Genomic DNA, 17,442 nt, shown 5'->3' with positions numbered 1-17,442 from the left:
TTTCAGTCCCAATATAACAATAAAATTCAAATACACCTCTACCTCCATATAACGCTGTCCTCAGGAGCCAAAAAATTCTTACCGTGTTATAGGTGAAGCCACATTATATCGAACTTGCTTTGATCCACCAGAGTGCGCAGCGCCCCACCTCCTCACCCCAGAGCACTGCTTTACCACGTTATATCCGAATTTGTGTTATATCGCGTTGCGTTATATCGGGGTAGAGGTCTATGATTCTCGTGTCTGCCATATGCGTGAAAAAATGCTTTCTTTGCTTTAGCTGGCATATGTGGGGGACAAGCCAGAACCAGTTGGAAACAGTCTGTGCCAACCTTAACTACTAAACTTGCTTGATCACTCACTGTCAGATATTTAGGAAGTAGTTTTTAGTTTGAAGAGAAGGGCAAAAGGCTAAGTATCAGTGACAATGGGCAAATGCAGTTGGTAATGTAATACACAGCTAATGATATTACATAGGTATCTTGTTCTTTCAGAGTTATTACGGATGGTTGTGTCCTCAGGGTAGTGTGGTAAATTTGTAATAGGCTTGACACAAAATGTCATCGAAGCTGAAAAGAGAAATTACAGTTCTCACCAATGTGATGTGTTGATGGAGGCACTTACAGTCTAGTATTATCTGTCCATATCAATAAAACAGAACAAAGATATATTATTGCTGGCTTTTTGTTACCAGATTAGTCACAGATAGGGAGTTAGCCAGGAAAAAAACAACCACCAGGCGGGAGTGGAGGTGAATATGCTGGCAACAAAATGATAAGGAATGGCTGAGGTACCCCCATGAAAATTTTTTTTTTAAATATCTCTGTGCAACCACATGATGGACAGAATAATTTAGACTAGCATTTCCTTGCCCAGGTGACGGTGAGGAGGCTGGAGACAAAGTGAAAAGTCACCACTCAATTTGCTAAGACCTCTTTGTCAGTGACAAAGGCCTGAAACGCATGTCACAAGAAAACCATTGGAACATGAATCTCAAAATAACCCGGGATTCATTTCTGAAGCACACCCATTTCCGTCTCATGCCTTAGCCTGTCCGATTTCTGCAATTTGTAACAATAACAACGATTAATAAGGAGACATGACAGCAGCTCTGAGCGGAGTGAGGGTTGCAATCCCTCCAACATTCCCACCCGCTGCAAGGGGCAGAGAGATTGCCAAACTGGTGTGGCGCTCGGCCGGGGGGGGGGTGGGGCAGTAACTTCAGAACCCGCCGACACGTCGGGGGAGGTGGGAAAACTGGACTGAGCCCCCAAACGTGTGGCGGCCAACTCCGAACCCAGCAGAGGAGAGAAGAATGTGTGCGAAGCAAGGCGAGGAACCTCGGCCCATCGAGACCCCCCCGGTGCCCCCTGCCTGGCCCCTCCTACAGTCGCTAACCGCTGGCCAGGTGCAATCCCAGCCCCCGCCTGTCTCTACGAGCTTTCTGCCTGCAGGCTCCCGCTGCTGAGCCAGGCCCTTCCCGCCCTGGGGCTGCCCCGTCCCCCAGCTTCCTCCTCGCACAAGGGGAGCGCGCGTAGAGTATCAAGCTCCACTGACAACTCGCCTCCAACTCACGTTTGCAGCCGCCGGGCCGGTTGCTGCGGCCGGCCGGAAGCGTCTCCTCCCCCCGTCACAATGGGTTGGGAGCCAACCTAACTGCGTCCTTAGCAACCGCCCCGGCGGCGGCTGAGCACCGGCCGCAGGCCTGGCAGGCTGGGTGCTGAGGGACGCTCCTGCCTCCACTCCCGTCACACTCAGGTAAGCGGGAGGAGGCTCTGTGCCCAGAGTCTGGGTGCCCTGGCGATGGCACGAGAATGTCTCTAAAACGTCTGAGGTTCAGGGATTGCCAGCCTCCCCTTGGAGTCCCCCATGCGCCATCAGCCCTGCTCCAGAATGCACATTGCATCTCTGATACGCTAGTGGCCTTGCCATCTCCTTTCCTCTCCTGCCCTGCCAAGGACAGTCTGACTTTTCGAATCCGTTCAGGTATCAGTGTTACTGGCTCTACATTTTGCATACATCCAGAAGGCTGTTATCATGCTAAGGAACCTGTTAAATCTAGTGCCAAAGTCAAGTGAATTCCCTTTGTGATTAATTTTCATCTCACTAAGCCAAATTATACCACAGCTTTCAAGGGAAGATATTTGTTAGTTAATATGGAATGACTCCATAAAGAAACCCTAGCAATCCCTGATATTACTTCTGACAACTTCCCAGTCTTTTCACATTGCGTGTAAAGCTGCATAAATACAACCTGCCATCACTCTTGGCTCTCTTCGACTAATACACACAACTTCTCTCAAACAATTGCTTTACTTATGACAGAATAAACTACTCCTCTGTTTCTTCCTTCTTATCTTGTAAATTTGAATTTGCATCATTTTGCACATGGGAATACTCCCATTGAAGTCAAGGCATTGACTATTCATGAATCATGAGCTTAAAGCTATGCACATGCTTAAGTATTTGTGGTTAACCCTGATCCTACAAAGACTTATCCACTTGTATAACTTTATGTGCTGCAAGTGGTCCATTGACTTCAGTGAGATTACTCAGTGTGTAAAGTAATTTTTTGCAAGAGCAGAGCCTTAGACCCTGATCTGGCAAACATTTAGGATCGTGCTTACTACCCGGAGCAGTTTCAATGAGACTAGTCAAGGTAGTAAGCAAATGACTGAGTGTTTGTGTGATCAGGGCTGTAGATTGTAAATTCTGCCAGCGTCACTTCAGCTTGTGTCTTGTACAGTGCTTGGCCTATTATCAGCACTTAATGAATAATAAATACTCATAATGGGAAACAAAATGATATTGTAGAAATTTTCTGTTAATAAGCCAAGATATTTTAATTCCTTTCACTTTATTAGAGGGACACCACAAGCTAAAATAATGTGTTTTTTTAACCTACTTTGATTATAAGTAACACCTAAAGCCTTGATTCTGCAAACACTTATGCACATGCTTAACTTTACTACTGTAAATCAGCGGGATTACTCATGGTAGTAAAATTAAGCATGTGTGTATAAGTATTTGCAGGATCGGGGCCTAAATGATTACTATCAATGAACGATACTGAAGAAAAGTTCTCAATTTTTGAAGTTGTTTACTATGTGTGCTTGACAGCACATTAAGTATGTCTACACTGCAATTAAAACCCCCTGGCTGGCCTTTGCTCGCTGACTCAGGCTTCCGGGTCTCTGGTTGTGGGGCTGTTTAATTGCAATGTAGAATTGGGCTGCAGTGCAGGCTCTGGGACCCTCTCAACTTGCAGACATGCAAGCAATTGGGCCTAAATTTGTTTCTCCTTTCTCTCACTGTTCAACTGATGCTTTTACAAAGAAATGGACTGGTTTTTTACAGATCTAGCACCAAGTGTCCAACTTATTCAAGGCATTATGCAGGTTTATAAAGTGAGCAATCTGATTGGTTGAATATCCGTGAATGCTCTAAAATGATTTAAAAAATCATTGAGGTTGCATGGATATTATGAAGAGCAGAACTTGGCCCAGTGGGATTGCCTGGACCGACGCTGGGAAAATTTTGCCTTAACTGTATATCAGCAGTTATTTATGCTGCAATCTTTTTGGAATTTTATAGTTGTATAGTTTTCAACATTGTGATTCTTTGGTATTCTAGTTACATAGGCTAGGAGCTGTCTTGCCTGGGTGCCCTAGAGAGTTGTCCTCTGCAGCTGTAAATGTCCCAAGAGACAAGGCCATCACTACTTCCCTTCTATAGCCTAAATAGATCTCAGTGGATCAATTTTTTCCCTTTCTCGGGGGCGGGAGGGGGGGGGGAACAGGGCAAGAATACATAGGAGGAAAATGTGGTGAGGTTCTCTCCAGATCTTTCTGTCAGGAGGCAAAGTGGGGTGGGAGGAAGAGGTGGGTTTGCAAGGTTGCCACTCCTCAGATTGAGATGGAAGCTTTTCATCCAGATAATGTGGTTCTCCCAAGATCCCTGAGAGGCACAGGGCTGTCTAAATAGATGACCCTGGAGCCACTGCAGAGGAAAATACTCTATACTCAGTGTAAGGAAGAGTCCTGAACTGGCTGCGAGATTAAATATATGGCTTTATATCTTTTCTATCTCTAACTTCTAAGATATCGTGCAAAGGTTATCTTAATTTTATTTGTAAATATTATACACTGTGTTTATTTCAACAAAAAATTATGTATGTAACAAAGGACATATTCTCATTTTACTGCACAGGGTAATTTACTGTGCATAAATCTCACTAGTTTTAGTGGGGATTAGCATGTAAACTCCCCTTTCCTCCTGCATCAAGCTGATGATATACACCCTTGAGAGTGTGACACACACCAGCAGAGGCAAGGAAAAAAATGAGTTAAAAAGCTGAGACTTATTCCTTAACTTCTTGGCTAGTTGCTCCTTGATGTTGCACATATTACATTATAAATTAGATCATTCAGTATAGCAATATGTCAGCATAACACAGGAATGAAAGGGATAGGACAAGGATGGAGTATCAGACTGAATTTCCTTAATCTTTTTATTATTGGTTATTACAGTACTAGTTTTGTAGGGATAATTTGCTGGGTTTTTAACAAATCCCTTTAGCAATTTCTGAAAATTGAAAACATAGACAGACTATTGTATAAATACATATCTATGTGTTTTTCCACATATTCAGGGATTTAGCCACATAGACCTTATAGAGCAGGCCCAGTGGTGGTGGGGTCTATTTCCCAGCCTATCAGTGAAGACAGTCCCAGTTAACACAAGCAGACAGAGAGGAGAATCAGAAGCATTACATTATATCATGCAAATAGAGCATATTGTAAATTTAGGCAATTTAAAATGTTATTACTATGCTGAATAAGAAAGGTAGGGTACAAGGTATTTTGGCAGGAATGTGCAGACAGATCCCATGAGTAGGGTGGGGTGGAAACAATACTACAGTCATGCTTTTTACAACAGTAAAAGTAATGGTATAGTGATTGAAGTTTTAGTTGATGGGAGTCACAGAACCCGATTTAAAATTGTGGGCTTGCTGCTGGATCTTTCTGTAAGAAAAAGATAATTTAGATTAATTTGGAATTAAAATAGGTGAAATAGTGATTCAACATCATGACCATGAGAAAATTGGAATTACTTTTCATAAATTCAGAGTAATCTGCTTTTTTCCTTAGATAGTAGTACTCATTCTCATTTCTTTATGACTGTAACTGGGTGAGATGGTTCGGAGACTACAGTTTTGAAAAGTTCTGGCTCCTGAATGTAGTTATATCAAGTTTGTTAACAACCATGTTTGCTGCAAAAGCTGGTCCTGAATTAGGTATGCAATAATATGCCAGTGCACCACTAATCATTCCATGTATTTGCTTAGTTCAGTTTATTTATTGTATTTTAGTACGTTTTGTGGTATAAAATAAAGAAAGAGATAAAATGTTTTTGACTGAGAGTACTTGACTGTGGAACTAGCTACTGGAAGAAATGAAATTGAGCCAAAACCTTAATATGGAATCAGATGGAGAATATGGGAAATATTATAAATTATATAATTATATAAATCAAAGATAAACCCTCACCTGGAATATTACCGTATATTCATTTTTGGTTACCTCATATCAATTGTTCAAAAGGGAAATGACTGCCTAGGAAGGAGTACTGCGGAAAGGGATCTTGGGGTCATAGTGGATCACAAACTAAATATGAGTCAACAGTGTAATGATGTTCCAAAAAAAGCAAACATCATTCTGGGATATATTAGCAGGAGTATTGTAAGCCAGACAAGAGAAGTAATTCTTCCGCTCTACTCAGTGCTGATTAGGCGTCAGCTGGAGTATTGTTTCCAGTTCTGGGCACCACATTTCAGGAAAGATGTGGACAAATTGGAGAAAGTCCAGAGAAGAGCAACAAAAATGATTAAAGGTCTAGAAAACATGACCTGTCAGGGAAGATTGAAAAAATTGGGATTGTTTAGTCTGGAGAAGAGAAGACTGATAGGGGACATGCTAACAGTTTTCAAGTACATAAAAGGTTGTTACAAGGAGGAGGGAGAAAAATTGTTTCTTGTCCTATCCTCAGAGGTTAAGAAGAACAATAGGCTTAAATTGCAGCAAGGACAGTTTAGGTTGTACATTAGGAAAAACTTCCTAGCTGTCAGAGTGGTTAAGCACTGGAATAAATTGCCTAGGGAAGTTGTAGAATCTCCATCATTGGGGATTTTTAAGAGCAGGTTGGACAAACACCTGTCAGGGATGGACTAGATAATACTTAGTCCTGCCTTGAGTGCAGGGGACTGGACTAGATGACCTCTCGAGGTCCCTTCCAGTTCTATGATTGTATGGTTCTATGAATATGGGCAAAAATAATTATTTATGAGCATGGAAATGCTCATATGAATAGTCCCATTTGAAGAGAGAAAATACACCTCTACCTTGATATAACGCTGTCCTTGGGAGCCAAAAAATCTTACTGCGTTATAGGTGAAACCGTGTTGTATTGAGCTTGATTTGATCCACCAGAGTGCGTAGCCCCGCCCCCCTAGAGCACTACTTTATCGTGTTATATCCAAATTCATGTTATATTGGGTGGCGTTATATCGAGGTAGTGGTGTATTGGGAATATTCCCCTTAAAAGGAGATGAATGAAAGGGGACACAAAAAAGATGCATAGCAATGAATGATATGGAGAAAGTAGCACAGGAACTTTTAGTCATTCTCTTTCATAAAACAAATATAAGGGGCTATTCAATGAAACTGAAAGGTGTCAAATCATACAATTGAGTCTAAGAGTTTAGCACAATTAAAAAAAAAGAATTGGATGTTTCTTGGAATAACAAATAAATCCACAGTCATAATAGTAAATATTTGAAACAACACAACAAAAACAAACAAACACACACACCTAAAAACAACCATTTTGGATGGGTTATAAATCCTCATGCTTCAGAGCATCAACAAATCTTTAACTATTGGGGGTTAGTAGAAAATTTTCTCTGAAGGCAGGTTATCTCATAATTGCCTATTACAGGCTTTCTTACATCTTCCTCTGAAGCAGCTGGTACAATGCTCCAGTGCAATGCTCTGGCGGCTGGGCTGCGAGCTCCTGGGGCAGTGCAGCTGCAGAGCCCAGCCTGACCTGGTGCTCTGTGCTGCGCAGTGGCATGGCTGGCTCCAGTTGGGCGGCGCAGCTGTAGTGTTGCCAGCCACCGGTGCTCCAGGCAGCACGGTAAGGGGGCAGGGAGCAGGGGGGTTGGATAGAGGGCAGGGGAGTTTGGGGTGGTGGTCAGAGGGTGGGGGTGTGGATAGGAGTCAGGGAGGTCAGAGGGTGGGGAACAGGGGGTTGAATGGGGGCAGGGGTCCCAGAGGGGCAGTCAGGAGTCGGGGGGAGTTGGATGGAGTGATGGGGCAGTCAGGGGCAGGGGTTCCGGGGGCAGTCAGGGGACAGGGAGAAGGGGTGGTTGGATGGGGTAGGAGTCCGGGCTGTGTGTGTCAGGAATGAGATGAGGGGGTTGAATGGGCGGCAGTGGTCTGGGGGCGGTCAGGGGACAGGGAGCGGGGGTGTGTGGATGGGGCAGAGGTCCCGGGAGGGGCTGTCAGCAAACAGGGGGGATTGGATGGGGCCATCTAATAAATTCTTCAACAGCTCTCAATTTTCATTTATACTTTTGTCTAATTTTTTTCTTCCAGTCTATTTTGCTGATAATTCCTCAGCTGTAGAAATTAGCCCTTTTAAAGTACCAAGTATATATGTTATTGGTTGGGACTGTCCTCTTTTTGCCCATCTTGAATATAATCTGGTAATGATCACTGTTCCTTACACAACCACCAAGTTCCAGTGGAGTGATCAATTCATTTTATTCTTCTTAATGAGGTCCAATATAGAGATATCTCGCATGGGTGCAATACCTTTATGGTAGAAAATTATCACCCATAATTTTTAGAAACTTTCTATTGACTGCAGTGCGTTTGGGATTCGGCCTTTTGTAAAATACCATTTTTATACTCTGATAAAGGAGCTGGAATCAAATCTTGCCCCAGCTGGCACCATAATTAGAAGAAACACTGCCTGTACATCCTTTGCCCTAGTAATCCTTTTAGGGTAAGACAGCATTCCAGAAGACAAGCTTGCACACTTGATGCATCTCTGAGGTAGATTATTTATAGATGTCTGCCATCTGCTAACTAACACTTACTGGGATGGCTACACACACTTCTCCAAGCTATAAATCCATTGCTCCTGAGGACATGATGCAGAGCCTGGCTCTTCCTCCCAGGACTCTCCTAAACGTGTGGCCTGACAATTTGTTCAAGGACAACTTCTTTCTCTACTGCACCTTCTTTCCCACACTTACTCACCACTGCAGAGCAAGCCGGCTTTAGCCTCCTGTAATTCATGCTGTAGCCTCTAAACAAAAATAGAGAAAAGCTGGGGTACTATGCTAAATTTAACACAAAATTTCTGGGTCATGGGATTTGGGTGTTTTTTTTTTTAGTTTGTTTAAACTCTTCATGACTAGTTAATTTGTATAAGAACCTTGAAGATCAAAAGCCCTGTATGATTCATAAGGATTATTTATTTTACTAGCTATTTTTGTTTCATTTTCAATCTTTTTAAAAATTTTGATGTTAGTTCATCTCACACTGACAGCATTTTGATATTGTAATGACTTGCCTTGACATTGTTTACCATCATAATTTGCCATAATAAGTGGCCTCAGATGACTTGAATTGACAAATTCTTTATTTTCTTGACACTGTAATGCAGTATCAGACAAGTTCTTTAAGAATATTTCATGAAGTAAAGGCTGTTAAGTCCTTGGAGGGGAAAAAAAAGATAAATGGAGGCTGTGCAGTTGTAAAATGTGTCTCAACTTAAAAATCTTAGTCATTGTCAAAAAGACAGTTCATACCAAAAGTTCTATGTTAATAATTGGTATTTAGTTACTTTTTTAAAAAAGCTCTAGCTTTAAAACAACAGTTTGAAACTTAATCCAAAATGGCTTTTTTTGTATTGAAAAAGAATAACCTTTCAAGGAGAAATCTGCATTCTAGCTGAAGATTCTGTATGAAGTTTCTGCTCAATGCCATAAAAATAAGGCAGATAAACATATCAAGAGTTTAGCATTTTAACAGTCTCAGTGAAATTCTTCTGCATAAGTGAGTAGATAAATGACAATTTTTTTTCATTTGTATTTTTTTTTTAGCCAATGGTTCTTTATATGGGAAAATATTCTACATTTTGTATGTATGTTATAAGCATTTTCTGTACTTTAGGATTTTGTATATTGAATATTTTATATTGATTAAGTTCTGCTATTAAACCCTGTTGTTTTTTTAACAAATGCAACAACAACAATAAAAGAGAAAAAAAAAGAAACCCAAGCCAACATTTAGCTAGCACCTCAGCAGTCCTGAGTTAAAAATCATTTCTTTCTTTCTTTCTTTCTTTCCTGGTACTTATAATCAGGCGGAGCTAGTAGTTGGAGGTGAGTATACCTTAGAAATTCAGTATCTGGTCAACTAAACTAAAAACCAGATACTATCTATTTAAATAACCCTACACTTACAGAAAAGTTTCAGTAGCAACTTAAGTACTGGAACTTACGCTATACTGCTTCCTCTCCAAAGAGAGAAAGATGTGTGTTTACAGCTCTGGCTGTGAATAAGGATTTCTACAGCTACGTTTTTGCCAAATATGAATAGGGAGCCCATTCTCTATCAGTATATAAAACTTCAACCACAACAGAGATGGGCCAGAAGAGGGCTGTATTTCTCCTTGTTTTCCTCCAAAATTTCACTGTGCTCAATCCTCCCAGGATTTTCAGGTTTCTATTTTTTTGCTGCTGTCTTAATTCCCACCTCGACTCCCCACTTGTGAGTCATTTTCTGGCTTGTACTTCTCCACAGACTCACTCCCAACTCTGAGCTGTAATCTACTACCAGCCATGGTAACTTGCTCCTGGCTACAGAATGTATCCCTTCTGCTTCTGAGCACAATTTGTAACACATTAGATGCCTGCTCTTCCTGATTGTGTTAAGATGTCTTGCTTGAATTTGGCTCTATGCTATATACACCATTTTAAAATGAACAAAACAAAGTACATTGAGACAAAAAACTGTATTCAGATATTGTTAATTGTCTGAATTAAACTGATAAAGCCATACAAAAAAATCAGCGTTAATCTATAGATAGGATACATGTAGTTCTCCATTATGGTGACTACCTGTATCTTGCTGGATAATGGGTGCTATTTTATACCCTGGGCATGATTTGGTAAAAAGTGTGCTTCCAAAATCTTGCATTTTATTGAAGTGAGACATGTTTTTGCTCAGTCAGGCCCCAAATGATCTGAGAACTTCAGATACAAAAGAGATAAGGCTGAAAATATTTTTATGTCAGTGTTTCATACTTGAATTTTCTGTCTTTCATTGATTCAGTATAGATCCATGGATTCAATAGTTTAGTAGGATTAACAAGTGACACTTTTGTATTATCTGTATCAGTTGATAAGTGAACCCTCACATTATTACAACTGTAATCAGGGCCGGCGCTACCATTTAGGTGACCTAGGCAATGGCCTAGGGTGCCAGAATTTTTTGGGGGGTGCTATTTTGCCGGTGGGGCGGCACGCGGGTCCGGTGGACCTATCGCAATCACACTGGCGGACGGTCCGCTGCTGGAAAGGCTCCGGTGGAGCTGCCGTAGTCATTTCGGCGGACAATGCGCTGGTCTAAAGGCTCCGACGGACCTACCGCAGTCATGCCTGCGGCAGGTCTACCGGAGCCTTTAGACCAGCGAACCGCCCGCCGGCATTACTGCGGCAGCTTCACCAGAGCCTTTTCAGCAGCAGACCATCCACCGGCATGACTGTGGTAGGTCCACCGGACCCGCGGGGGGCGACGAAATGGCCGTCCGCCTAAGGTGTCAGAAACCCTGGCACCGCTCCTGACTGTAATGCAATAGGTATTTGTGTTCTGTGCATATGAATAGATCTCTCTGGCCACAATTTCAAAAACAGCTTCTAAGCTTGCATTTTTGTTTGTCTTTGTATAATAATTTGTAGCCACAAAGTATAAAATTTGTGTATGCAAATGATATTTGCCAGATTTGCATGCACACATTTCGTCTCTTGGGCTTCAAATGATTGTGCATACAAAATTTTGGGTACAAGTTTAGAGACCAGAACAAGGCTCATTTGCAAATTCAGTCTTTAAAGTCATATTAATCACAGTAAAGTTCCTTTAGTCATACAAATGTGCAGTAAGTAAATAGATGATACTATCTAGTTACCTCTAGGGTCCTATTTTCATCCCCCCTTCCATTTATAGCATCATACTTTGCACTTACTGTGTATAGCACTTACCATCCAAGAGTCTCAAATAATTAATTAGTACAACTAACAGTTCCCTTCTTTGGACACCCCCCTGTCCATCTGTGAAGTAGGAAAATGCTGTTAATCTCATTTTACAGATGAGGAAGCTATGGGACAGAGTTGAAACAACTTGCCCAAAGTCATACATGACTACCTTGTTATGGTATCTCTTAGAAAGTGTAACTGTTGTCTTCTGTGAGCATGCTGATGTTCCTATGAGAAGGAACAATATGGCAGAAGATATGTGTCTTCACATATAGATTGTGAATAGCTGTTTCTCTCACTAGTGAGGATACAATCAAAAATCCCAATTCAGTGGATTGTAACGTATTCTGTATTTGTTTTGTGTGATTTTTAGATTGATTATAGCATGAGAAGATGCCAGTTATCAAAGTGCCAGTGGTACACAGATTTGGAATATTATCCAATAGACAACATAAAGAACTTCAAAAGGAACTTTTGAGAAAATATTTGCCAAGTCATTCATATGAAATCCACAGTGACAAGCCTATGTAAGTGCAATTTAAATATAAACCGTAAGATCACTTTATTATTTACAGTAGAACAGTATGTGGTCAAAGTTTCTTTAAGTTTTAGTTTCTATGAATCATTAACTTCTTGTATAGAGTTCTTGAGTTGACTAACACCTTATTATTTGTATAGCCATTCAACTCTGGATGTGCATAAAACTTGAAAAAAAGTTGTTCACTCCCAGTAAGAGCAACAAAATAATGACATCTGTCAGGTACACCTTAGAGGCATTTCATGGAAAGCTTACTCTCAGTCATCCCTTCCTCCTAATCCAAATGCTTAGGCAATTTGAATGGTTGATTGCAAAACCTAGAACCGGCCTATTACAGATAATATTGGTCCTGCCTTTTCACATCAGTTAGGCATCTAACTGGTATCTAACTCCGTCAACATGCTTTACCTAGGTGTAGTTTGATTGCTATATTGGGCAGGGCAAAGCACGCCACGCACATGCACGCACACATGTGCACACCAAATTCAGTTCCCTTGGCTCACTGGCTCTCTCGCCCTGCCTAGAGTGGTACTTGGGCTGCTGGTTCTGGGGAGGGGGATGGGCTGGCTTAATGGGGGAGCCCCAGCTGCTGCTGGCAGCCACTCTGGCACAAGGTGCTGCAGTGATGTCGGTACTCTGGTGCTGTTGTCACTGCTTCTCTGCTGAGGCTGCTGCTACTGCTGAGAGGACACCACATTCCAGGCTCCTTCTTCCCTCCACCCATTCCTGTATCCCCATCTCTTCCCCATCCTCTCTCTCCACTGTCCTCTGCCCCATCCCACTCTCTCTTCACCCCACCACTCTTCCCCCAGTCTCCCATTGTCCTGCCCCTCTTCCATGGGCACTAACCATTGTACAGGAAAGGGGTGGTCACTAGGATCAAGGAGGTGGCGTCTAGCAGCCAAGGCAGCGACCCACAGCACAGAGAAAAAATTATTCTGGCTCAGGGCGAGCCGAAATGTGCAGGAGAGGGCAGTGGGGTGGGGGAGGAGGCACAATGTGGGAAGGACAGAGACCCCTTCCTGGGCAGGCTGAGCAAAGCAAGCCCTGCAGGGCAGCTTGGTGCTTGCAGAAATGGGGGCGGGGGAGGAGGAGGGGTATGTGACACCCTCCCATGCCTCGCCTCTGGCAGGACAATGCCCCCTGCACTCCCCAAACTATGCCTATGATGTTTTATTGTTCATTTGAAGACACTGGGTCTGATTAGCATATGTGTTTGTAATGCAAATAGCTTGCTTCTACATGAAGCACGTTCAGTAGACTAAAGTCTAAGGCCAAGATTCCCAACCATTGTGACTCACTTTAGTGCTATGGAAAATTGGTCACATGGATGCAGTTTGATAAATTCCAGATGATTTGAGATCACTTAAGGCCAGATCTTTAGCTGATATCAATTAGCATAGCTCCCTTGAAAAATATCCAAGATCTTACAAAACTCAGAAGGTCCTGAAATCAAACATTCATAAATTCCAAGGCCAGAATCATTGTGATTATCTAGTCTGATCTCCTGTATAACATAGGGCATAGAACTTCCCCAAAACAATTTAGTATGAACTCAAACGTATCTTTTAAAAAACATCCAGTTTCGATTTGAAAATTGCTATTGATAGAGAAACCACCATGACATCTGGTAAACTGTTCCAGTAGTTGATTATCCTGATTGTTAAAAACATATGCCTTATTTCCAGTTTGGAGTTGTCTAACTTCAACTTCCAGCCATTGGATTCTGTTATACATACATCTGCGAGTCTGAAGATCCCATTAGCAAGTATTTGTTCCCCAGATACTGGGATTGTCACCCCTTAACCTTTTCTTTGTTAGACTAAAGGAACTCAGTCTATTTAGTTTATCACTATAAGAGATGTGTTTTAATTCTTTAATCAATCTCATGGCTCTTCTCTGAACCCTCCCCAATTTATTAACACCTTGAATTGTGGACACCAAAATTGGATCCAGTATTCATGATAGGCTCTGGCTTACTGAGACAGTTTTGATTTTTTTTTTCTGGATAAGGCCATAACACAACAACCTTAAACTTGAAAAAATACCTAAGCTGATCACACAGAACCAAATTACTCTTCTCCATTTTGATTTGGACTCTCTTACAGTTTCTCTTTATTCTAATGAAATTTTCAGAAATTTAGGATCTCAGATGAGATATGTAAATTCAGTTTACAATGAAAAAGGAAACTTCTTAAAGAGGGCATAGTCCTAAATCAGAGATCTACAATATAATAGAAAGTTGAGCTATTAGATATCTCCATGTCTTCCCTAAAAAAAAAACAAAAAAACTTGAAAATCTTTTACGTCTGTCAGGTCCATTGATCTGCAACTTGTGCTTTTTGTGGACATGTGTACAATTTGTGTAATGAATGAATGATAGTGATGCTCTACACAAAAAACTGATATTTGTGTTATATATTTTTACTTTTTCGAAGAAGCAGTTTGTAACAACACTAACGATCTGCATGGCGATAGTCTATCAGGAATAAACAAATAGGTAGTTTATCAGCTTGGAAATGTATTGACCAGACACTGCTAGTAGGACAACTGGTTCTGGCAATTAACTCAGAAATAAAATAATACAACATGACTGCAGAAAAATGCTATGCCTATGGTGATATTTATTTCACTCGTCAGCTGGATCTGTGTGCAAAGTATTTTGTGTAGAGGCATGATACTAGAATCCATCTCTTAGAAAATGTATCCTAATCAGTAAATGGCCACTCTGGCACCTCACAACTGGTGTTGAAAATGCTGCAGCTGCAGCATTCATCAGACAAAAAGTTTTAAATATAATTTCAGAAAGAATGACTGAAGCCTTTTGGAACTTGTCTTTGTTATTATTCCATAATGGATGGAGTTCATCCAGGAGTTCTGAAAAAACTTATGAATGAATTGGCTGAATTTCTAGATAACTAAGTAATCTTTCATTAAAATTAGCAGAAAGTTATCAGAAGACTAGAAAGTAGCAAATATTGTAACCATCATTTTAAAAAGAGTGTGGGTGGGATCTGGGAATTCTTGACCAGTGAGCCATACCTTCAGTACTAGGTAATTTGGTTGAAACAATGAGTAGTGAAAATGGTGAAACATCTATATGAATTATAGAAACAAATCAGCCCTGTTATCATAAAGGATAGCTGTACCTCTCTAATCTAGTAGAATTCTTGGAGTAGTCACAAAAATATTGCATAAGCAAGAATTGTGACATAATTTATTTGGACTCTCAAAAAAAATTTTGACGAAAATCTCTCACAATAGGCTGTTATGGAAATCAAATATTTACGGAGTGAGAGGTAAAGTGTCATCATGGGTCAGAAACTGATTAAGAGACAAAAAATAAAGAGTAGTAGTCGAGGTCATGTTGGATTAAACTAGGATTGGTAATGTTTAATATATTAATTAATCACTGGAAAAAGATGGATGAACAGTGAAAATTTGGCTGATAATACAAAATACTGTAGGATAGCCAAGACAGGAGAAAAACCATCAGGCACTCCAGAAAGACCTAGCAAAGTTAGGTGAATGGAAAGCACAATGGCAGATGAAGCTCATTGTTGGCAAATGTAAAATAATGGATGTTGGAAGGCATAATTTGAAGTACATATTAGAGCTTGTCAAAAAACTGTTAAATTAATTTTCAACATTTTTGTCAGATAATTTTTAGACATTTATGTGAACATCCACAGTTGCATTATTTATAATAAAACATATATATATATATATATATAAGGCATGTAAACCCTCATGATTCAGGGCATAAGACAATCACTAATTGGATGGGGTTAGCAAAAATATCTTTATGAACAGGTTATATCCTAATTGTCAGCTGTGGGATTCTTGTACTTTCTTCTGAGGTACCTTGTACAGGTTGCTGTTGGAGACAGGATATTGAAGCAGATGTACTGATGGTCTGGTGTAGCAATTCCTATGTTCAAAAAGGATTTGTCAGATCTACGCTAGCAGTTAAATTATTTTGAACACTAACTGAGGTGAGTGGTGGGGAATTTGTTGCTGATAACCATTTTTAGCCTCTGTCTGTTTTCTGAATATAGATGGACCTGTGTTCCATTCATGTTGCAGGTACTAGCTTGACCTTAGAAAAAGAGAGGAAAGGAAATTGACAGAGAGCCAAATAACGCCTGATTGACTCACTTGAACTGTTTGGTTCACTTCAGTGGGACTGCACAAGTGAGTTAGGGGGTCAGGATTTGGCCCAAGATAATGAAGAAAGTGAAGTGTGAGAAAACAGAGAGAGTAACAGACACAGAGAAAGATGAATAGCAGAGAGCAATAGATACATTGAATGGAAGAACCAGCTACAGAAAAGGAAGCAGGGAACAAAATACAGAGAAAGAAAGATAGGGAGAGAGAATACTGGTTATTGTAACTTTGGTAACTGTATAATTTTTCCTTTAAGAATTATGTGGACAAATAATATGTAGATATTTGGTAAACGACAGGGGTAACAGGAAATAAATCTTTTTTTTTTTTTTATCACCAGTGTTTCTCAATCTAAGCTCTGGCTATTTATGCAGTGCTTTGGTAGCATTATGTTCTCCTAGTTGGTCCTTAGAATGATTAAACAGAAGTGATTAGTAACGTTTCAGAGCTGACAGTTTTTGCTGCCTAGCTGCTTACTGTTTGTGGTGCGGCTTTACCGCGGTTCATCCCTCAGCGAGGGTGTGGGGTATCCAACCGCCTCGCTCGAGTTCGCTGGCCGCTGGCTCTGCGGTCATGGGGAATAACGCACACTTGGTTAGGGGCTCAGGCCCTTGGAGTGGGGCTGCGTCAACAGTCAAGTGGCGGCCCAGGCCCTCGGTCAGGGCGAGGCAACAAGCAAACAGTCAGAGACTCAGGCTTTTCAGCAGGGACTGAGTCACTAGTTCCAATATCAGGAGGTCCTAGCCTCTCCAGGCCAGGTAAAAGGAGGGAGTCTGCCGCCCAAGGAGTGAGTGGCGAGGGGGACGCAGGCCCTCCCACTCCACTGCGTCCCAGCCCGGGGCCCTACCAGCGGCGGAAACTCGCTGCTGTCAGTGGGGATCCTGCCTCAACACACTGACATAGACTCCAGCAGTGTTGCAGCCAGATGGGGGTTGGCTTCCCCCGGGCTACTTCCTCATTCCCCCTTGTAGGGTACCTGAGTCATGGTAGCGTCGCCGGCGGTTTCGAACACCATCGGTTCCTCCGGGTAAGTAGCAGACGGTAGGCTCAGTTGCTCCTCGGGGTAGCTGGCAAGAGGCAGGCTCGGCTCCTCCTCTGGGTAGCTGGAGCGGGGTAGGCTCGGCCAGTCCTTCTTGGGGTAGGCTCAGCCGACCCGGTGCGACCTCAGGCTGGCCGCAGCCTTCTACTGTCTCCCCCGAGGGAGCTTGGCCGCAGATGTCTGGTCTCTGCTGCGGCTGGTTCTCCACTGAGCTCTACAGGTGAGCTTTTATACTTCCGAGTCTGCGCCGTGACCTCTGAGGGGCGGGCGCAGGACCCAGTGGCTCCGCCCACTTTGGTGTCGGGAGGTCCGTCCCTCAGCGGAGCTGTGGGGTATTCCACCGCCTCGCTACATTGTTTTTTTTCTTTCTTG

The 17,442-nt window shown here is 41.9% G+C and overlaps 1 protein-coding gene and 1 long non-coding RNA gene across 3 annotated transcripts in view; one reads left to right on the top strand and one right to left on the bottom strand.

The window, feature by feature from the left end:
* The first annotated feature begins 1,651 nt into the window (after positions 1–1,651).
* Positions 1,652–17,442, top strand: part of TMEM232 (transmembrane protein 232) — a 122,951-nt gene continuing 107,160 nt past the window's right edge. The window contains exons 1-2 of one of the 2 annotated variants that reach the window (XM_050945792.1): positions 1,652–1,758; positions 11,700–11,853. In XM_050945792.1, the coding sequence (XP_050801749.1) occupies positions 11,720–11,853 (134 nt within the window). In that variant the 5' untranslated portion in view covers positions 1,652–1,758; positions 11,700–11,719. Of the gene's footprint in view, positions 1,759–11,699; positions 11,854–15,814; positions 15,860–17,442 lie in introns of those variants that run through there. The other variant, XM_050945794.1, reaches the window with a different exon arrangement.
* On the bottom strand, positions 4,407–17,166 carry LOC127047623 (uncharacterized). Its single transcript, XR_007773423.1, has 3 exons — positions 17,008–17,166; positions 16,509–16,596; positions 4,407–5,024 (listed from the first exon to the last, which is right to left on the bottom strand). It is a non-coding gene; the product is annotated as an uncharacterized LOC127047623 (long non-coding RNA).

The sequence above is a fragment of the Gopherus flavomarginatus genome, chromosome 3, assembly GCF_025201925.1.
Source record: "Gopherus flavomarginatus isolate rGopFla2 chromosome 3, rGopFla2.mat.asm, whole genome shotgun sequence".
NCBI classification, from domain to species: Eukaryota; Metazoa; Chordata; order Testudines; family Testudinidae; genus Gopherus; species Gopherus flavomarginatus.
The sequence above is the reverse complement of the archived record's forward strand: the minus strand, read 5'-3'. Positions and strand labels throughout refer to the sequence as shown.